At 39.9% G+C, this 16,312-nt stretch overlaps 1 protein-coding gene across 2 annotated transcripts in view; it reads left to right on the top strand.

Moving 5' to 3' along the window:
- Positions 1 to 16,312, top strand: part of plekha7a (pleckstrin homology domain containing, family A member 7a) — a 147,085-nt gene that overhangs the window by 111,814 nt on the left and 18,959 nt on the right. For both annotated transcript variants that reach the window (XM_069161936.1, XM_069161937.1), the window contains exons 8-10: positions 2,499 to 2,599; positions 12,705 to 12,886; positions 15,013 to 15,558. In XM_069161936.1, coding sequence (XP_069018037.1) covers positions 2,499 to 2,599; positions 12,705 to 12,886; positions 15,013 to 15,558 — 829 coding nt within the window. The remainder of the gene's footprint in view (positions 1 to 2,498; positions 2,600 to 12,704; positions 12,887 to 15,012; positions 15,559 to 16,312) is intronic.

The following is a 16,312-nucleotide window of genomic DNA, read 5'->3' as shown; positions in this document are numbered from 1 at the left end:
AGATGCCACAGTGTGCCCTATAAATTATAATTTGCAGATTCATAGATAACTAAAATAATCATTAGTTGAACCCAAATATATGAAATATGAAAAATCCAAATGTTAAAAAAATATTTACAGTATTTCCCAGGGGGCTATCCATTGCTGGTCTCATAATCTTAAAATCATCAATACGGCATCAGTACTCTTGCTGCAGCATTTTGGATCAGCTGCAATGTTTTTAATGAGTAATTTGGACATCCTAACAGCAAGGAATTACAATATTCTAGCCTAGAAGTAACAAACGCATGAATGAGTTTTTCTGCGTCACGCTGAGGAAGGATTTTCCTGATTTTATTAATATTACATAGATGAAAGAAGGCAGTTCTGGAGATTTGCTTTATATGGTGGCTAAAGAACAAGTCCTCATCAAAGATGACTCCAAGGTTCCTCACAGTTTTGCTGGAAGCCAAGACAACGTCATCCAGAGTAACTAAGTGATTACAGAAAGAGTTTCTGAGGTGTTTAGGACCAAGTACAATAACTTCCGTTTTGTCTGAATTTAGAAGCAGGAGGTTTTTGGTCATCCAGGCCTTTATGTCTTTTAGACAGGCTTCAAGTTTTACTAACTGATTAGTTTCATAGCTGAGTGTCATATGCATAACAATGCATATAACAATGGAAGTTTATGCAGTGCTTCCTGATGACATCTCCTAATGGAAGCATGTACAAAGTAAAAAGTATTGGGCCCAACACTGAGCCTTGTGGAACTCCATAACTAACTCTTGTTTGTCTGGAAGATTCATTGTTGACATGGACAAACTGGAATCTATACTCATCACTCTGCAAGAAGTGCAGTGCAGTGTCCCTCTTGTTAAATCCTCCATTATTGCAAGCTCAGCCCTTAACCGCATTGTTTCTGTTTAAACCATCTCAAATTTGTGAACTTTATTTGGTAGCGCATTTATTTGCTATTATTCAAACAATGGCGTAGTGGACTGAGTGTGTGGTTTGTACATGTCATTGTAATTTCCTTCTCCACTAGGGGGATCTGCTTACGCATGGTCAAGAGAGCTTCTCAATTGATGTACACACTCAAGATGATATTTATTAATTACATTCTGTGCATGGAAATATTCTTATGCATAGTTTGCTGGAGTCTTTCTCTTTTTTTTAATAGCCAATATCACCACTCTTAAATTTTCTCATGCCCCCCTCCTCCCAGAATAGTACCATTCCTCTGTTGTTTCTATGTGTGTGAGTGAGACAGAGGGGGCAAGACAGATAAAAAAATAAAAAAAAACTCCCCGTCTCGCCTACCATTTAGGGAACGTCTCCTCCAAAGGCCCTTGAATTTATTTTTAACCAATTACCCCTTTAATCCACAGCGCCGCCTTATCACCTCTCAGGCAAATCCCCCAACCCCCACTCCCACTCACCCACCCACCCACTCCCACGCAAAAACAAACACACAGGTGCTTGGCCATACATATTTTCGTACCATTACTAGATTTTACGATGTGGTAATTGTTGCACACACACACACACACACACACACACACACACACACACACACACACACACACACACACACACACACACACACACACACACACACACACACACACACACACACATTCTGGCATGCTGTCACAATATTCAGTGGAAAACAAACATTCGGTAGGTGTTTATTTATGGACGTGTGACTCTTCAGTTGTGAGGAAGTTTTTTAGAGGTGAGGAAACTCTTCTTCAAACGGCTGCTCGAGGGTTAGGATATTGGTTTAGACTAAGGTTAAGAGGTTGAGGACAACATTATGGAAGTGAGGGTACTTCTTCGTTATTGGACATGGACAGCAGGGAATTCTTCTGGAGTACAGAGAGATTGAGTTCGCAGATATAGTCAACAGTGAAGATGTGATCTGAGCCGCCAGAAGAATGCCACAAGAAGTCCAGGCTTTAGAGAGGAGATCATTCTTTGTATTACACATGTGGAAGAAGAACAAAATTGCACATACAAATGATATATACATGTTTGGAGAAAGGTTAAATGTTAACAGTTTGTAAAGTCAAGGAACAACACAGTGGCATGGACGGAAACAGGAGATTTGTGTGCCCCTGTGTGTGTGTGTGTGTGTGCGAGTGCGTGCAGTGTTCACTGTGATGTCAGTATATGAGCAGACACCGGGGAAAGGTGGCTGGCTGCCAGCTGGAGCAGGCCAGCCTGAGCTCTGAGACACTGGGATACCAGAGTAGTCATTTACGGTTTGGCACAACACTAGTATGAGTGTGTGTGTGTCAGTGTTATGATACGGGTGGCAGGCGGTGATGACATTAGTGGGTGATGAGTGATATTTATTCTCATGCTCCTCCCTTTCCTCCATATCTCTCGTTTATTTTCTCACCTTCCTCACCCTGATGATCAACTCCCCCCCTCCTTCACTCCCTCCGCTTGTCTCTTCCATTCCTCTCATCACCCCCACCCCCCCCCACCCCACCCCATCCTCTCTCTCTCTACAGACAGCAGAGAGGAATCAATCCTAGGCAGTATTCCTCTGCCCAGCTATGTCATTTCACCCGTGGGACCTGAGGATCACATCAGCCGCAAGTATGCCTTTAAGGTACGCCTCGCTTAGTTCTACGAAGTATTTCTATACTGTTTGATATTTTCCAATTACTTTCTCTGATGCGATTGTTGTATATTCGTTTTTGTTGTTGTTGTTTTTTCCGGGGTGGGGAGGGGGTAAAAAAACCCCACCAAAACAAGGAATGCTTCCTTCCGAAATGAAGAAAAGCAGCACAGATATCAACTGAACTAAGTTCACCTGACCTTATTTAGACCAAACCAAACCTTGTAAACATAAAACATTAGCTGTAACAGGAATAGAAACCAATCATGAAATATGAGCTTTTTTTTCTTCTCAGGACAAAAGATACATTTAATGCTGTTGAACATGAACTAACGGATGCGTCATGTTTAAGACAATTCCAACTTAAGGAGACAGACTTTAGATAACGAGCTTTATTCCCACCGGAGCTACTTGAGATAAAAGTGTATACGCCTCATGCTATCGAAAGCACTCCCAGTTTCCACTGAATGGTTTACATCATTACTGACAGAGAAGTTCATTAGAAATAACTTGTGTTCCTCTCCAACTGAAAACCTGCAGCAGGTTTGGTGCCACCCAAAGAGGTATATTAATGAGTTATAAACACACTCTGTGTTTTCATGTTTTTTTTTTTTTTTTTATCATGTTTCTGACAGCTTTTTGTAAATGGGACTGACAGCTGACAAAACATGTATTTTGGTTGTCACCAGAAAAAATGCTTGGAAGTCAAAGTGATTGGTTCAATTATTTAAAAAATAAAAGTATTATTACTGTTTAATCAAATGTTTAATAGCTTTTACATTGAAGCTTTTTCAACAATCACCTAAATTGATATGGAAGTTAAAGACAAATATATGAATGACCCACCAATACCTTCCAACAGTCATCGCCCTCCCTCCCCACCCAGCCACCACTCAGCACTGTGCAACACTCACCACCTGTTGTAGCGATGTCTATTACTGCACTTTGTTTGTCAGTGTCTCTACTGAGGCAGACAAGCTCCTCTGGAATGGCATGAAGCTCCTCTATTCCGAGGCACAAGTTTTTAAGTTGAGCCCAACACGTGTGAAGTTAAGGGGCAGGCTTACTGTGCAGCACACACATGTTCATCCCACTGATTAAGAGTGAACTTAAGGCATTTCAAATTGCCACACAAACATTTCACAATGTTTACAGAGTTAAAAAAAAAAAAAAAAAAGGTTTTCTAGGAGTAAAGTTCAGAGCTTTCACACCTGCATCTGTCTAGCCTAAATTGCTCTTGAGTTTTAGTCCCTGCATATTATTTTGTTTATCGATTGGTCGATTTTAACAACTGATATTGGTCCACTACAGATATATCAGTATTCGTGGATATGTTTTCTGATTTATGAAAATATTTTGTCAGAACATAATGTAGAAAAATATGCTTAGGAGAATTTAGAATATATATTTTTTTTAAGTTATAGTTACTTATAATTATTACATTCCCAGTGATTTACTGATGTCATTTTGGACATAAAGGTTTATCGTTGAACTGTAAAATATTCTGCCTTCATCACATGTTTGCCACAAAGGTTTGAAAACTGCATTTCAGTCGATATTCCTAATATCTGTATCAGCATCGGCCGCAAAATTCCAGTATCAATTGGGCTCTGCTGCATATTATAATATGTTCACTAATTCCACTAAAAGCACATTTGAGCCCTGCAAACTGAACAAGTTGAGTCTCAGTCGACACGGAGCATAAAAATGGCAGCAGTATTGAACCCTGATAATTGAAGCATTGAATATAATTTGCAACATATGACACTTTCCACTGCCCTGTTAAATGGTTGGTAAATACCGCTCATATAATGTTAAAAACATTTTTTAATATCCATATTGATATATTTATATATTGATATAAATATATCAATATGGATTCCGTAAGCAACAAGAGGGGACAAATCAAGCAAAACTCAGTATGTTTAACTTTGGTTTACACTTTTTTTTTTTTTTTTTTTTTTTAGTTCTTGGTCATTTAAAGGAAAAAGCAAGATGATATTTTGTTGGTTGGAAGCAGCAAAATATTTACCTGATGAAACCCCAGCAGTTTTAAATGTTGCCTCTTTCTAAAGACCCCTCCCAGGGTCACTCCATGAATTCCACTTTAAAACAGAGCAGAGATCAACATGTCGGCTCATTTGGTGTCTGTTGGATTTAAGCCAGAGGGGAAACCCTGTCTGCAGAGTATTTGTCATTTTTATGCACCTTGCTCATTTTGATGTGGCTCTCCAAGACATGACTGTTGCTTTCTGATACTGTGGGATGGACAGTATGTTTTGTTTCCACTCAAAGCAGGGATTACAGCAAAACTCTTGTGGTGTTTGATCCCAAAGAGAAGAGTGGAAGTAAAACAGAGCTGTGAGTGTATGTGTGTGTCTGTTGCCATGAGTAACAGGACTGATCCAGTCACTTCCTGTCCTCATCTTTCCCTCTTGTTGTATTGCCTACAAGTCTTGCCCTTGCCCGAATGATTGTTAGTGTTTATTCTAATCTTCTTTGTCTGCTAGACAGGAGGGAATTAGCTGAAGAAAATGCACATTGAGCATAACAAAGTTACTCAACATTGTTAGAACATGAATTTTAGACTGTACAATAGATTACTGACCTTGATAGAAGTCTAAATATTGTAGACCATACTCATCATGAAACTCATGAGAAATTGGTGTTTTCTTCTATCCACTGAATTAAATTGCTCATTGACATTTTTGGTTAACAAGTGACATTGAAAGATGTATCGTGTTTTTAAATACTAGAAAATAATGACTCCATTTATGGAAAAATGATTACCTCTTTGAGCCTGCATGCTGAAACTGAGACACTGCAAGTTTTGCGTGCCGAAATGTAATATTTACCACTGATGTATATTAATCAACTTAAAGTTTTCAATTGCTTATATTCTAAAAGTAGGATTTTATTACATTTTCAATTTCCAATGAGAGGAAATGAAGATAAGGCCAATATTCTGTTCAATATTCCAGAATCACAAAGCTCAGGGTAAACTTACATAAACTGATCAAATCTTGGCCCTGGAAGCCTTGACAGGAGGCTGTGGATGATGGCTGTTACTTAATGAAGGTCTCTTTTTCCCAATGAAGACATTTCAAAATGGACCCGTTAGTGACACCAGTTTACGCTCACTGTTAATCCAATTTTCATTTGATGGAGATTTCCATCACATTCTGTGGTTTAGGGTGTTTAGATGCTTTCAAACAAACTGATTTCCTATATTCAATCTTCTTAGCGTGGGAAGTATGCGAGACAAGTTCTCTATGTCTTTTCTGCTGTTCGGTGTCTTTGTCTTTGCATGTGTAATCTGATTGAAACACAACTTCCAAAGAGTCAAGAGCTCCTGCAGTAAAATATGTCCCTTTACTCACTTGAGCTCGCTGTTTCAATGCTTTACTCTTCCAAAATGGCAAATAGTGGCATGTAAATAGCCTCAGCTTCAGTCTGTAATCTTGTTTCTCCCCTTTATTCAGCGGTTTCTTTCTGGTGTGGGACACTTTAATGTTCCTCTGACTTATTTATGTCCTTTATCCCACATTATAGTATGAGAACATCCTCCTTCTCAGAGCTTTGTTCTTTTTACAGTACTTAATGTATTGTTTCTATTCATTTGATTTCTTGTTTAAAATCATGTTGACCTTTCCATGCTGCTTCCCCTCGTCCCTCTCTCTAATACAGCCACTTAAAGTAGCCTAAAATCCTCTGCTGTTGACCTCCAAGGGTTTTATTTCTTTCCCTGCTGCTGTGATGTATAAGTATACTGTAGGGTGTGTTCCGTACAGTTGGGTGTGGTTACAATCGAGCGTGCTACTGACAGCATCCAGCTTCAACCATCATTGATGCTGAATGCTGTCAAATGTATGAAATGCCGCTTTTCAGCCCGGTATTAAGTTAGTCTTTAATTTACTTTGTCTTGAGAGAAACAATTGCTCCGCTGCAGTAAACCCCACTAACCTGGTAGTCACAGCAGGTAACTCCTGTTTAATGTCAAGTGATGCAGGTCTGTTATCAACTCCAGCAAGACCACAGCTACCTGAGCAGGCTGATGGCTGGTATTTGGTTGGGGTTTGTGAATGTTGCATCCGCTGACTACTAAATCGAACCTATACACAAGATGACATCACAAATTAAACCCTCCAGCTCCCCTAACAACCTCTCACCCTCCACCCCCTCCTTCCCCAATTCACCGAATCCTCTTCCCTCTCTTGTTCCCATTGGCTGGCTGCCTGACTGGGGCTTCCCTCCCTCCCTGTGAGTGTGTCGCGCCATCCAGTGACAGTACTCCCATAAATAGGTACTCGATGCTCTCATTTGCTCTCACTTTACCAGATGTGAGCCATATATATATATATATATATATATATATCCTTGTTGTCTGTCGTCTGGTGTGGATTTTTGGTTCATACGTGAGAGAATATACAGCAGCCTTGTATATTCCTCAGATTTTTGATGCATGTTTTGAGACTAACATGTTTTTTGGCTGAAGTGGTTATGTTTTTTTCTCAGTGTTCTCTGTCTGATTTAATTTTCCCTCTGTTGTCTATCTCTCTTCCCCTCGTCGTTGTCACAATATGAATCTTGGTATTTGCATCATCTGGTTTTGGGCTTATTGTTCGTCTATGTGGCCCTCTTGCTGTCTCCTCCATCTGTCACATCTCCTGTACCAGCACGCAGTTTTTTGATGGCATTGAGAAAAACTTTGTTATTTGCAGCTCACTTCACCTCATGTTACTGTTCCAGAAACGAGGAGCAGAAAAGTAATATTTAAAAGCTGCAGGAAATCACACACTTTGGATGCAGGGTATGCAAGTTAGCCAAAATGTTTTTTCTCCAAAACAGCTGCTGCCTAAGGGAACTTTGAAGTAGAGAAACCTGTTATATTCAAGCTCCCCAATGTGATTTTCTTTTTTTTTTTCTACCAAGTAGAAGTGCTGAATGTTTTTCTAAAAGTAAACATGATTTAAAACCGAGACATCCACCAGCTATTGTTGTCTCCATTTGGATGTTTTTCAGTGTAAATTCAATTTCTACAGTGCAGGAAATCGTACCTTATCGGGAGCTTTGTGGCGCTCTGGCTGCTGAGGCTTATCTTTATGAGCACGACGACTCTTTAAATAGCGCCTGGACAAAGAGAGAGTGTGTGTTTGTTTGGGGCTGTCCGCAGGAATGGGGCAGGCGCTATTGTAAGCTTTTGTGAGTGCAAGTAGTGAGTGATATTTTCATGCTGAAGGAGGGAGAACACAGAAAGGGAAGGAAGTGATACAGACTGGAAAATAAAAGGCAAATAAAGACAGGAAGCGATAGGAGAAGAGGTGGAGAGGAAGGAAGTGATGGCGGCTAGTTGCTGTGAAATGCGGGGCAGAAAGAAATGGTGAGACAAAGAGGGAGTATTCTTTTTTTTTTTTTTAAATCATGATTAAAAAACATAGTGGAGGAAATTAATAATCAGAAACACCCTTAAAGCTGCCACCAGCTCCCACACAGACAGAAACAACAGAGAGAAAACGAGGCTTAGCTGTGTTTGCATTCAGTGTGTAGGTGTGTCGGTCATGCACTCAGAGCTGAATGACCCACTCAGCATTCCTGTGAAAGAGAGGCAGAGACTCTCTGTTATTTGAGACCACTGGCGGCGTGTGTTGCACTGTGGCATTATAGTGTGATGGTGTGTGTTCTCATGTATCTAAAATGGGCGTTATTTAAGGCAAGGGATTGATTTGAAATGGAAATTGACAGGGCTTTTAAATGTGTGTACGGCCTGGTAGAGGTTTTCATGGGTGTGCACGCTCAACATTGTCTGCAAGATTAGTTTTTTGTATTCCTCAAAACGAAACACGATTGGAATAGGATTTGGAATCATGGTTGAGATTAGATTTGGGCTTTGGTAAAAGTTTCTGTGATTCAAACTGGGGCTTTAATTCAGTTTATGCAACATATTAGAGTACAAATGGGTGTCTACTCCTCTGCACTGTGTGTGTTTGTGTGTGTGTGTTTACCGCATGCCAGTATCTCTGCACGTGCCTCAACATCTGACTAGCTGCACAGTCCTCTGTCTCTCATCAAGCAGCCTGTCCCATTGTAGCTGTAAGAGGCCATCTGTCAGAGAGCTGATGGTGAGTGAACATGCGTGTTTTGACAGCTGTTTCCTGAGGATGCTGCGTATCTTTCGTCAAGATATTTAGGGTGTTTTTGGACACATCTCGCATTCACTTTTTAAGATGAATAGCTTCTAACTAGTTTCCCTGCTTGTTTCCTGCCCTGTGATGTGCCTCGACAAGTCTCCATCATTGATAGTGATGGGCTGACTGAGCCCTGTGAACGGTTTACATCTGTGGTTTTCCTCGATGTAGCAATGTAGCAAACACTGATGACTTATTGTTCACTCCATGTAGTGTGAGGTAAAAATACCTACGTATTTATCTGCAGTGTACACTGTATACATCTTAAATATGAATACTTATGATCTGAAGTGTTTCTTTAAATATAATTTAGGTGAATTGTATGTAAGAATACACGGATGTGGCCCATTTTTTTTATTTGCTATTTGCTGTTTTACAGTATGATTTTTGCACTAGTTATTTTCATTGTTGATTAGTTTAATTATTTTTTCCATTAAATTATCTATTGATCAATTTCGCAAATGTCAAAAACATAACATGTCTATCACGAGAGCCTGGGAGGATATAGCCTTACAGAATATCCTGATTTATTGACAGACAGATTAAAGTCTCCAGGTATTAATTTTATAATGATATAAATCAGAAAATAATCCTTAAATGGGAGAGGTGGGAACCAGAGTCAAAATAGCTGCTGATTGATTTTGTGCTGTTATTGAATGACTCACTGATTAATTAACTAATAACTGATAAGATCATTCTAAAATGATCTCATCAGTGAAAACATTAGAATGTTCGGTTGAAATGGAAACCTTCATTGTCCTGGTTTGTCACTGAATAAGTCATATCATTTTCTCATGTCTATTTCTTTTCTATCTCCTTTCATGTCAGAAACATAATGTGAATTAGCTTTTAAAATAGAAAAAAGGCATCCATGTAGCCCTAAATGTAAAACTTTGCCACAGATCAGCACATTGGAAGCTCTTTAAACAGTGAAGATTGTTGCTGAGGACATTAAGTGCCATGAAATAACCTATGTTGTGATTTGGCGCTATATAAATAAAGTTGAATTGAATTGAATTGTGAGCCTTTGCTCACCTCCACACAGCCTGAGTAATTTTTTCAGTGCATACTCCTTCATTCTACTGTCTACGTGAACATCATGAAAGGCTTGTGTACTTGAGGTCTTGGAGAATCTAGTGAGTTGTGCAATCAGCTGCCAGATCTTAAAATATGTCCCAGCATCAGTCAAGCACATGTTTTAGCATAGTGAGCAAGGAAATTGTATTTTACGTCATTTTATTAGCTGCAGCCACTGAAATAAGTTTGTCCCAGAAGCCAGACTGCTTCCAGAGAAGAGGTGAATTATCATGTTATTTGTGGACGTCTGTGTGTCTGTTTGCCAGGGTTGAGGCAGAGTTTGTAGTAAGAGGGATAGAACAGCAGGGGTGACCGTCTGTTTTATTATGAACGTGTTCAGTGTGTACATTAAACTGCCTAAAAGGGAGTGATGTTTTGTGTTTTCCTGACAGTCTCACTGATGACAAGAAGCCAAGCTGATGAGGAATCACATTAATTTTATCACATTATAAACCAAGTCAAGAAATCACAGAGAAATGATTGTGTTGCGCTCACAGTGGATCCCAGCACAACACTCTCTACACACTTACAATCCTGCATTCATTATTCAGTGAATGAATTAGGGTAGGGGAGGTTTTGTGTTTAATTACTTTTCATGTAGATGCATCTGTTGTCGAGAGGGCGCTCTCATTTGTCTTCCAGTAGCAAACACTGAAAGAAGGAAGGAAAGAAAGGGAAAAGTAGGACATCTATAGAGCTGTGCTCAGCGGAGTGCCGCTCACTTTAGGAGGGACTCTAGTAACCCAACATTCACAACATGGACGTCTTCATTAGGGATAAAAAAAAAAAAATAAATGCTCCCTCTTGGATTTCATGATAGTTGGGTGTTTGATGTTGTGTTCTTTCGTTGAAGGTTGTCTAACCAATTACAGTGTCAGTGACAACACAAGTTCTGCTCCAGGAACATTTTCTCACTATATGAGTTATCAATGAATGATCAAGCAGTATACTCTGGATAGCAGCCTTGCAAGACTTCCCTCTGGACTCTCAGGTCAATAAACTTTGCGGCATAAATACAGAGGCAGATACCAACTTCCATTCTGATCTCAGTAGACCACGATGCAGTGCAGCCTCATCCTTTCCTGCAGTTAATGTGCTGCACCTGCTATTACTGCTGTCTCCATGTACACAAACAGAATAACCTTTTGAATATAATACCCTCATGTATTCTCTGGGGTGCGGGTAAAGGTACTCTGACAAGCATAGGACATATCTGAAGGTGCTGAATCAGAGCTGCATTAAATGTCTTTTTGGGTCAACATAGGGCAGTGGAACAAGCTGAAAACACCACATTGATATATTATCTAATTTATAAAGTGTATTACAATGTTGGCAAACTCTTGTTTATCTAAGAGATCTACTAGACAAAGAGAAACACTAATTAATAGACATGTTTTTGGCCTGTTCATTGAAAAATAAAAGTCAAATTATTACTTTTCTGTTAGCTCAGTTATGGTCCCCACTAACATATGAGGTTGCTAACAGCTTGCTAACTTGGCTGATGGGTACTTGGCACGTTGTACAAACTGGGTTAATCTGATATTTTTAGTTTAAAACAACTGTCTGCTACATCTGGAAATGTGTTTTATAAGTGTTTGTGGTAGCCTGTTATTACCAGACCCAAATCCACAGCATAGAAATATGGGTTTGACTACGCTCCGTTGAGGATATTTTCTGGTCGTTGTATCCTAATGGCCGTGGACCTCGAGTTAATTCTGAAACTATTGGAGCAGGCTTCAACCAATCAGCATTAATTAGCATATAACATATATTGTGCTTTGAAACTACCACTGCTGCCATTGTTGGAATTACTTCAATGTCATCGCACTTACCCACCCTCACTGGTTGCTGATTGGTCCGCCTTTCAGAGAAGCTGAGCAAACCTTAATGCGAACAAGATTTCCAGACTATAATCGGAGTGAAGACAGAAGCTCTAAGCAATAGTAAGTCAGAGCCAGGTTGTTTGTGGGCGAGAAAACCAAAATAATTGTCTGAAAGACGTCAAAATTACTTTTAATAGTTGCAGTGTAAGGGGAAGATCCTGTTTGACATTTGGAGCAATCACATAAAACATGGCCAATTTATCCAGTGTTATTATTTAGAAAAAGTCATTAATACTTTATTAAATCACAAAGTCACTGTTGTGCGGTTATAAATATAGATGTCTGATTACATATTGAATTTCAGCCAAGTGGCTAATTGCATTTTTACTGTGCTTACACAGAAATATCCACCTTTAGTTTGAATCTGCATGTCATAAACCCGACACCTCAATTACAGAGTATAAAAACCGATCAGACTTGCTGCCAATCAACTCTACTCTTACTCACCAGACCACACTTTTACCACCTTTTTCAGAGATATGTACTCTAAAACGTATCAAGTGTTTTATTAAAATAATTTTTTTATATTTTGTTGTGCCTGTTTGTAAACATTTTGTTTTCTACATGTTCCTAGTAGGTTTTTAAGCAGCAATATAAAAAAAAAAAAAATAAAGATGCGAAAGAAGACAGCATTGTGAGAAAAAGGGTCAAGGGTTCTTTTTTCTGATACTCACATTTTCTATTTTCCATCATATCAAAGTATCTTTCCTCTCATTGGTCAAAAGTTGTGGCTTTGTTGGTCGTAACTGGCTGGCATTATTGTCTATCGTGCTGCTGTGATTTCCTTCATTGGCTCTCTGTATTGGTCGGTGCTTTTGTGGCCCTTGATGTTGTTTCTCTCGTGGGACAGCATGCCCTATTGTCTCTTTGACCAAAGCTAAAGCTCACCAACAGATGATTTCTGTGCCTGTCTGACCACCACTTGACCTTACCTCCTTTCTCTTCCTTTAGGCTAGCCACACTGGTATGCGCTCCTACATTTACAAGCAGAGCTCTGTGATTGGCTCGCAGGCGGAGCACACTGGGATGCGGACATATTACTTCAGTGCTGACACCCAAGAGGACATGAACACCTGGCTTATGACCATGAACCAGGCCACGCTGATGCAAAACCACATCGACACACTCATCAGGTAGAGCTACACGCACACACCTGAGCACACACTTAACCTGTGTTCATTGCCCCAAACCAGACACATGTAGAATTTCAGTAACATACCTGAGGTCTATAAATGAAGGAGTACATCCAGGTGCTAAAAAGCTGTTTAATATAAAGGATGGAAATAAACTGTAAAGTTCAGTCAGAACAAAAATTTGCAGAATTTTTTTTCATACCAACTAAACATTGATTTCTCTACTTTACACCATGAGCTCCCCCTTGTGTTTGTTGCTAGTACCTTTTGCCTAAAATGAAAATTTTTGTTATATTTTGTATTTTGAATTCTCATTATTTTCATTTCTTTTGCTACTTACTATTTTAATTTAGTCAGTTCTACATAATACAGACATCTAGAATAGTCCAGAGTAAATAATTCAAACAAGAACAGCAGTAAAGGGGTTAAACCAGTACATTCATATATGCTTACCTTCGCCCTGAACCTCTCCTACAGCACTTCTTACCTTAAAACGTTAATTTTCCATCAATCCATCTTTGGTACTGAGCATGTCGAGCAATACTGTGGCAATTTTTTACTGTACCTTTTGCCCAATTCTAAAAAGAAAAGAAAAACCTTTGATGAAGTTTTGTAAAATGTTCATCCTTTTTTTTTTTAATGTATTTTGGGACATTTTGTTTATTTGTTTGTTGGCTTCCTTTATTTATATTTACTTATTTATCTGCAATTATGGACATTTTCTTTCACTCAAAATCTAACATTAACTCCTGAAAACTGAAGCATCTTCTTACAGCTGGTACCCTAAATATTCAACACAGTCTTATTTATAAATGGTTGCAATCCCAATTCCTAAAACACCATGACGGGTCACTGATGGGGCTGTATTTGATAACTACAGTTGTTAAATACGATAAATAAATGCTTCCAGTAAAGGATTGCTATTTGTTTGTCTTATGTCACTGTAGGTGACACTGATTCCTGGACAAACATGCCACTCTGTGGTCCTTATGCTTTAGCGTATGGGCGCAGTGTATTTGTTTATGTCCTTGGTTGCTTTCAGAGAGTACATTCTGGTGTTGTGAAGTCGTGTTTTTGAACAAGCAGCAGCTTCCTCTATGTATTATTAATGTGTTGATGAGGGGAGGTGGCTCAGATCAAATAGGTAACATCATTTGCTGGCAGCCTGAGACGCCCGCCGCTCGCACCACTTCATTTTCATTATTTTGTTTTTGGAGGGGAAATCCCACAAGACTACACTATTTGTTAGTAAATGACAGAAAGGAAGCCAAGCTGGAAACAGCTTGTATTTGGAAATTTTTGAAATCTGCTTTTCACCCCATTTTAAAGCGTTTTCTTGTTTGTAAAAACTATAACAGTAATATTACTATTCGCTATCATGTTGATCTTCTTTTCAAGTGTTTGGTTTCTTTTACAGTACACAATTATTTATTTTTAAGGCACATTGGTGGAATGCATGACCAGTAACATACTTCTCTTGAATTAAAAGATAATGCCTCATCCAACATTCTAATGATCACCATAGTGCTAATTTATAATTAATATTTTCACATGCCAGGCCCTGATGGGGAATGTCAACACTTGAGGCTAATTGATCTTTTAAAAGTAAACTTTGGTGTTCAGTTCATTGAATGTCAGAGACCTGACTGTTTCTCCTGGCTGAATGTGTCGTGTTTCATGGGATTTCATTAATGAGTTTAAAATCAAGTTGGGGTGACAAGGTTTTGCTTGTCATCTGCTCTGCTTTAAAATGGCCCGTGTGGTGTGTTTAGCCTTGTTCCTGAAATTGAAGATGAGGCTAAAAGATGTTCTTTCGTGTGACAGTCATGATCCAGTTCAAATTAAGTTCAGCTCAACAGAAGAAAGACTAAAACCACTGAAATGGTGGAACTTGATGTCCATGGGATATCAGTGAAGTGATCAAATGAAACAGAATTGGTTCTTATCGAGTAAAAGACATTGTAATCCTTTGAGAAGTCTGAGGATTAAAAAAAGCAGCTATCAGGAGAATTGCTGTGGTAATTATCATCTGAAACTCGTACAATGTTGAGCAGAAAGTTACAAAAAGTATTGGCGTGTAAATGATCGACATTCATCTAGAATTGTGTGATCTCTGCTCTCCACAGACCAGTTGACAAGTTAGAGAAGTTGTTACAGCAAGCAGTTCCGCAGGCAAACCACGTGAACCACCACAAGACCAAGACTTCAGACTCCGAGACCACAAGACCCATCCTCCACGAGGTTCTGCTAGAGCCCACACACAGAGAAGCAGAGGAGTGTTGCAGCTTTCACAAAGACTCTCCTGGTATCATCATGTCGGAGCACCCAATAGGAAGCACTGGTCTGGAAATGGACACACATACTTCCCTCCCATCCAATCCGGCACCCTCCACCCTCCCAAAGTCAGACCACGTGTCGGCGTCAGCGCCCGTGTCCAGGGTGCCATCCCGTGCGCCGTCACGGGCCGCCTCGACGTTGCCCTCTAGCGTTTGCACGAGGAATGGCCTGGTCTCCACGCCCAGTCCCATCCTGGAGCCCAACGGGATCGCTGCCGGGACGTACCAGAGGGCCCCAGAGCCGCCCGCTACCGAGACATACAAGCAGGTGCACAGGAAAAGTGCTCTGGAGCAAGTGGAGCAGTGGGTCAAAGTGCAGAAGGCTGAGCACAAAGGGTAGGTCACTGTAAAATACATTTTTTGTTGCTTGCCTGAATGAGAGAAGAGTTATGCATTAAGCCCATGGACTTTATGGAGCTTTATAATGAGCAAACTAAGTAGCTGATGATCACCGTGGGGCATCTAGAAAGAACTTCATATTTTTGTGAGGAAATATAGGAGAACAAAAACGCAGCTACAAGAGAATATGGACACTGCATTAGAAATGCTTCTTTGAAACTGTTAAACAAGTTAATGTGCTAACAGGTTTTCCATATCAGCTTCAGAGGTGATCTATGAGTGTTGCCCTCACAGTTTGTCTTGCCCCAAAACAATTGACCTAAAAATCAATTGTTACAGGTTTAACATTATACAAGGTAATAGAAAGTCTTAAATTCTGCTCTCTACAATCTGTAGATATTCTTTTTATTTCATCCATCCATATTCTTCTGCTTATCTGGGGTCAGGTCTTGGTGGCAGCAGGTTGAGTAAGTTTGCCCAGACTTCCCTCTCCCCGGTTACATTTTCTAGCCAGATGAGATTTATAATCCACCCCCCGTGCGTTCGAGGGTCTATCCTGGGGTCTCCAGAGGGAGGCACCCTGATCAGGTGCCCGAGCCACCTCAGCTGACTCCTTTCGACCCAAAGTAGAAGTGCCTTCACTCCATGCTCTGAATGTCGGAGCTCCTTACCTCATGTCCAAGGCTGCAGAGGAAACCCATTCTTTCGGTCACCATCCAAAGATTGTGACCATAGGTGAAGGTCGGAACGT

This window comes from Embiotoca jacksoni, unplaced genomic scaffold, assembly GCF_022577435.1.
Source record: "Embiotoca jacksoni isolate LCO1_2020_lvr unplaced genomic scaffold, fEmbJac1.0.p SCAF_3, whole genome shotgun sequence".
NCBI classification, from domain to species: domain Eukaryota; kingdom Metazoa; phylum Chordata; class Actinopteri; family Embiotocidae; genus Embiotoca; species Embiotoca jacksoni.
The sequence above is the reverse complement of the archived record's forward strand: the minus strand, read 5'-3'. Positions and strand labels throughout refer to the sequence as shown.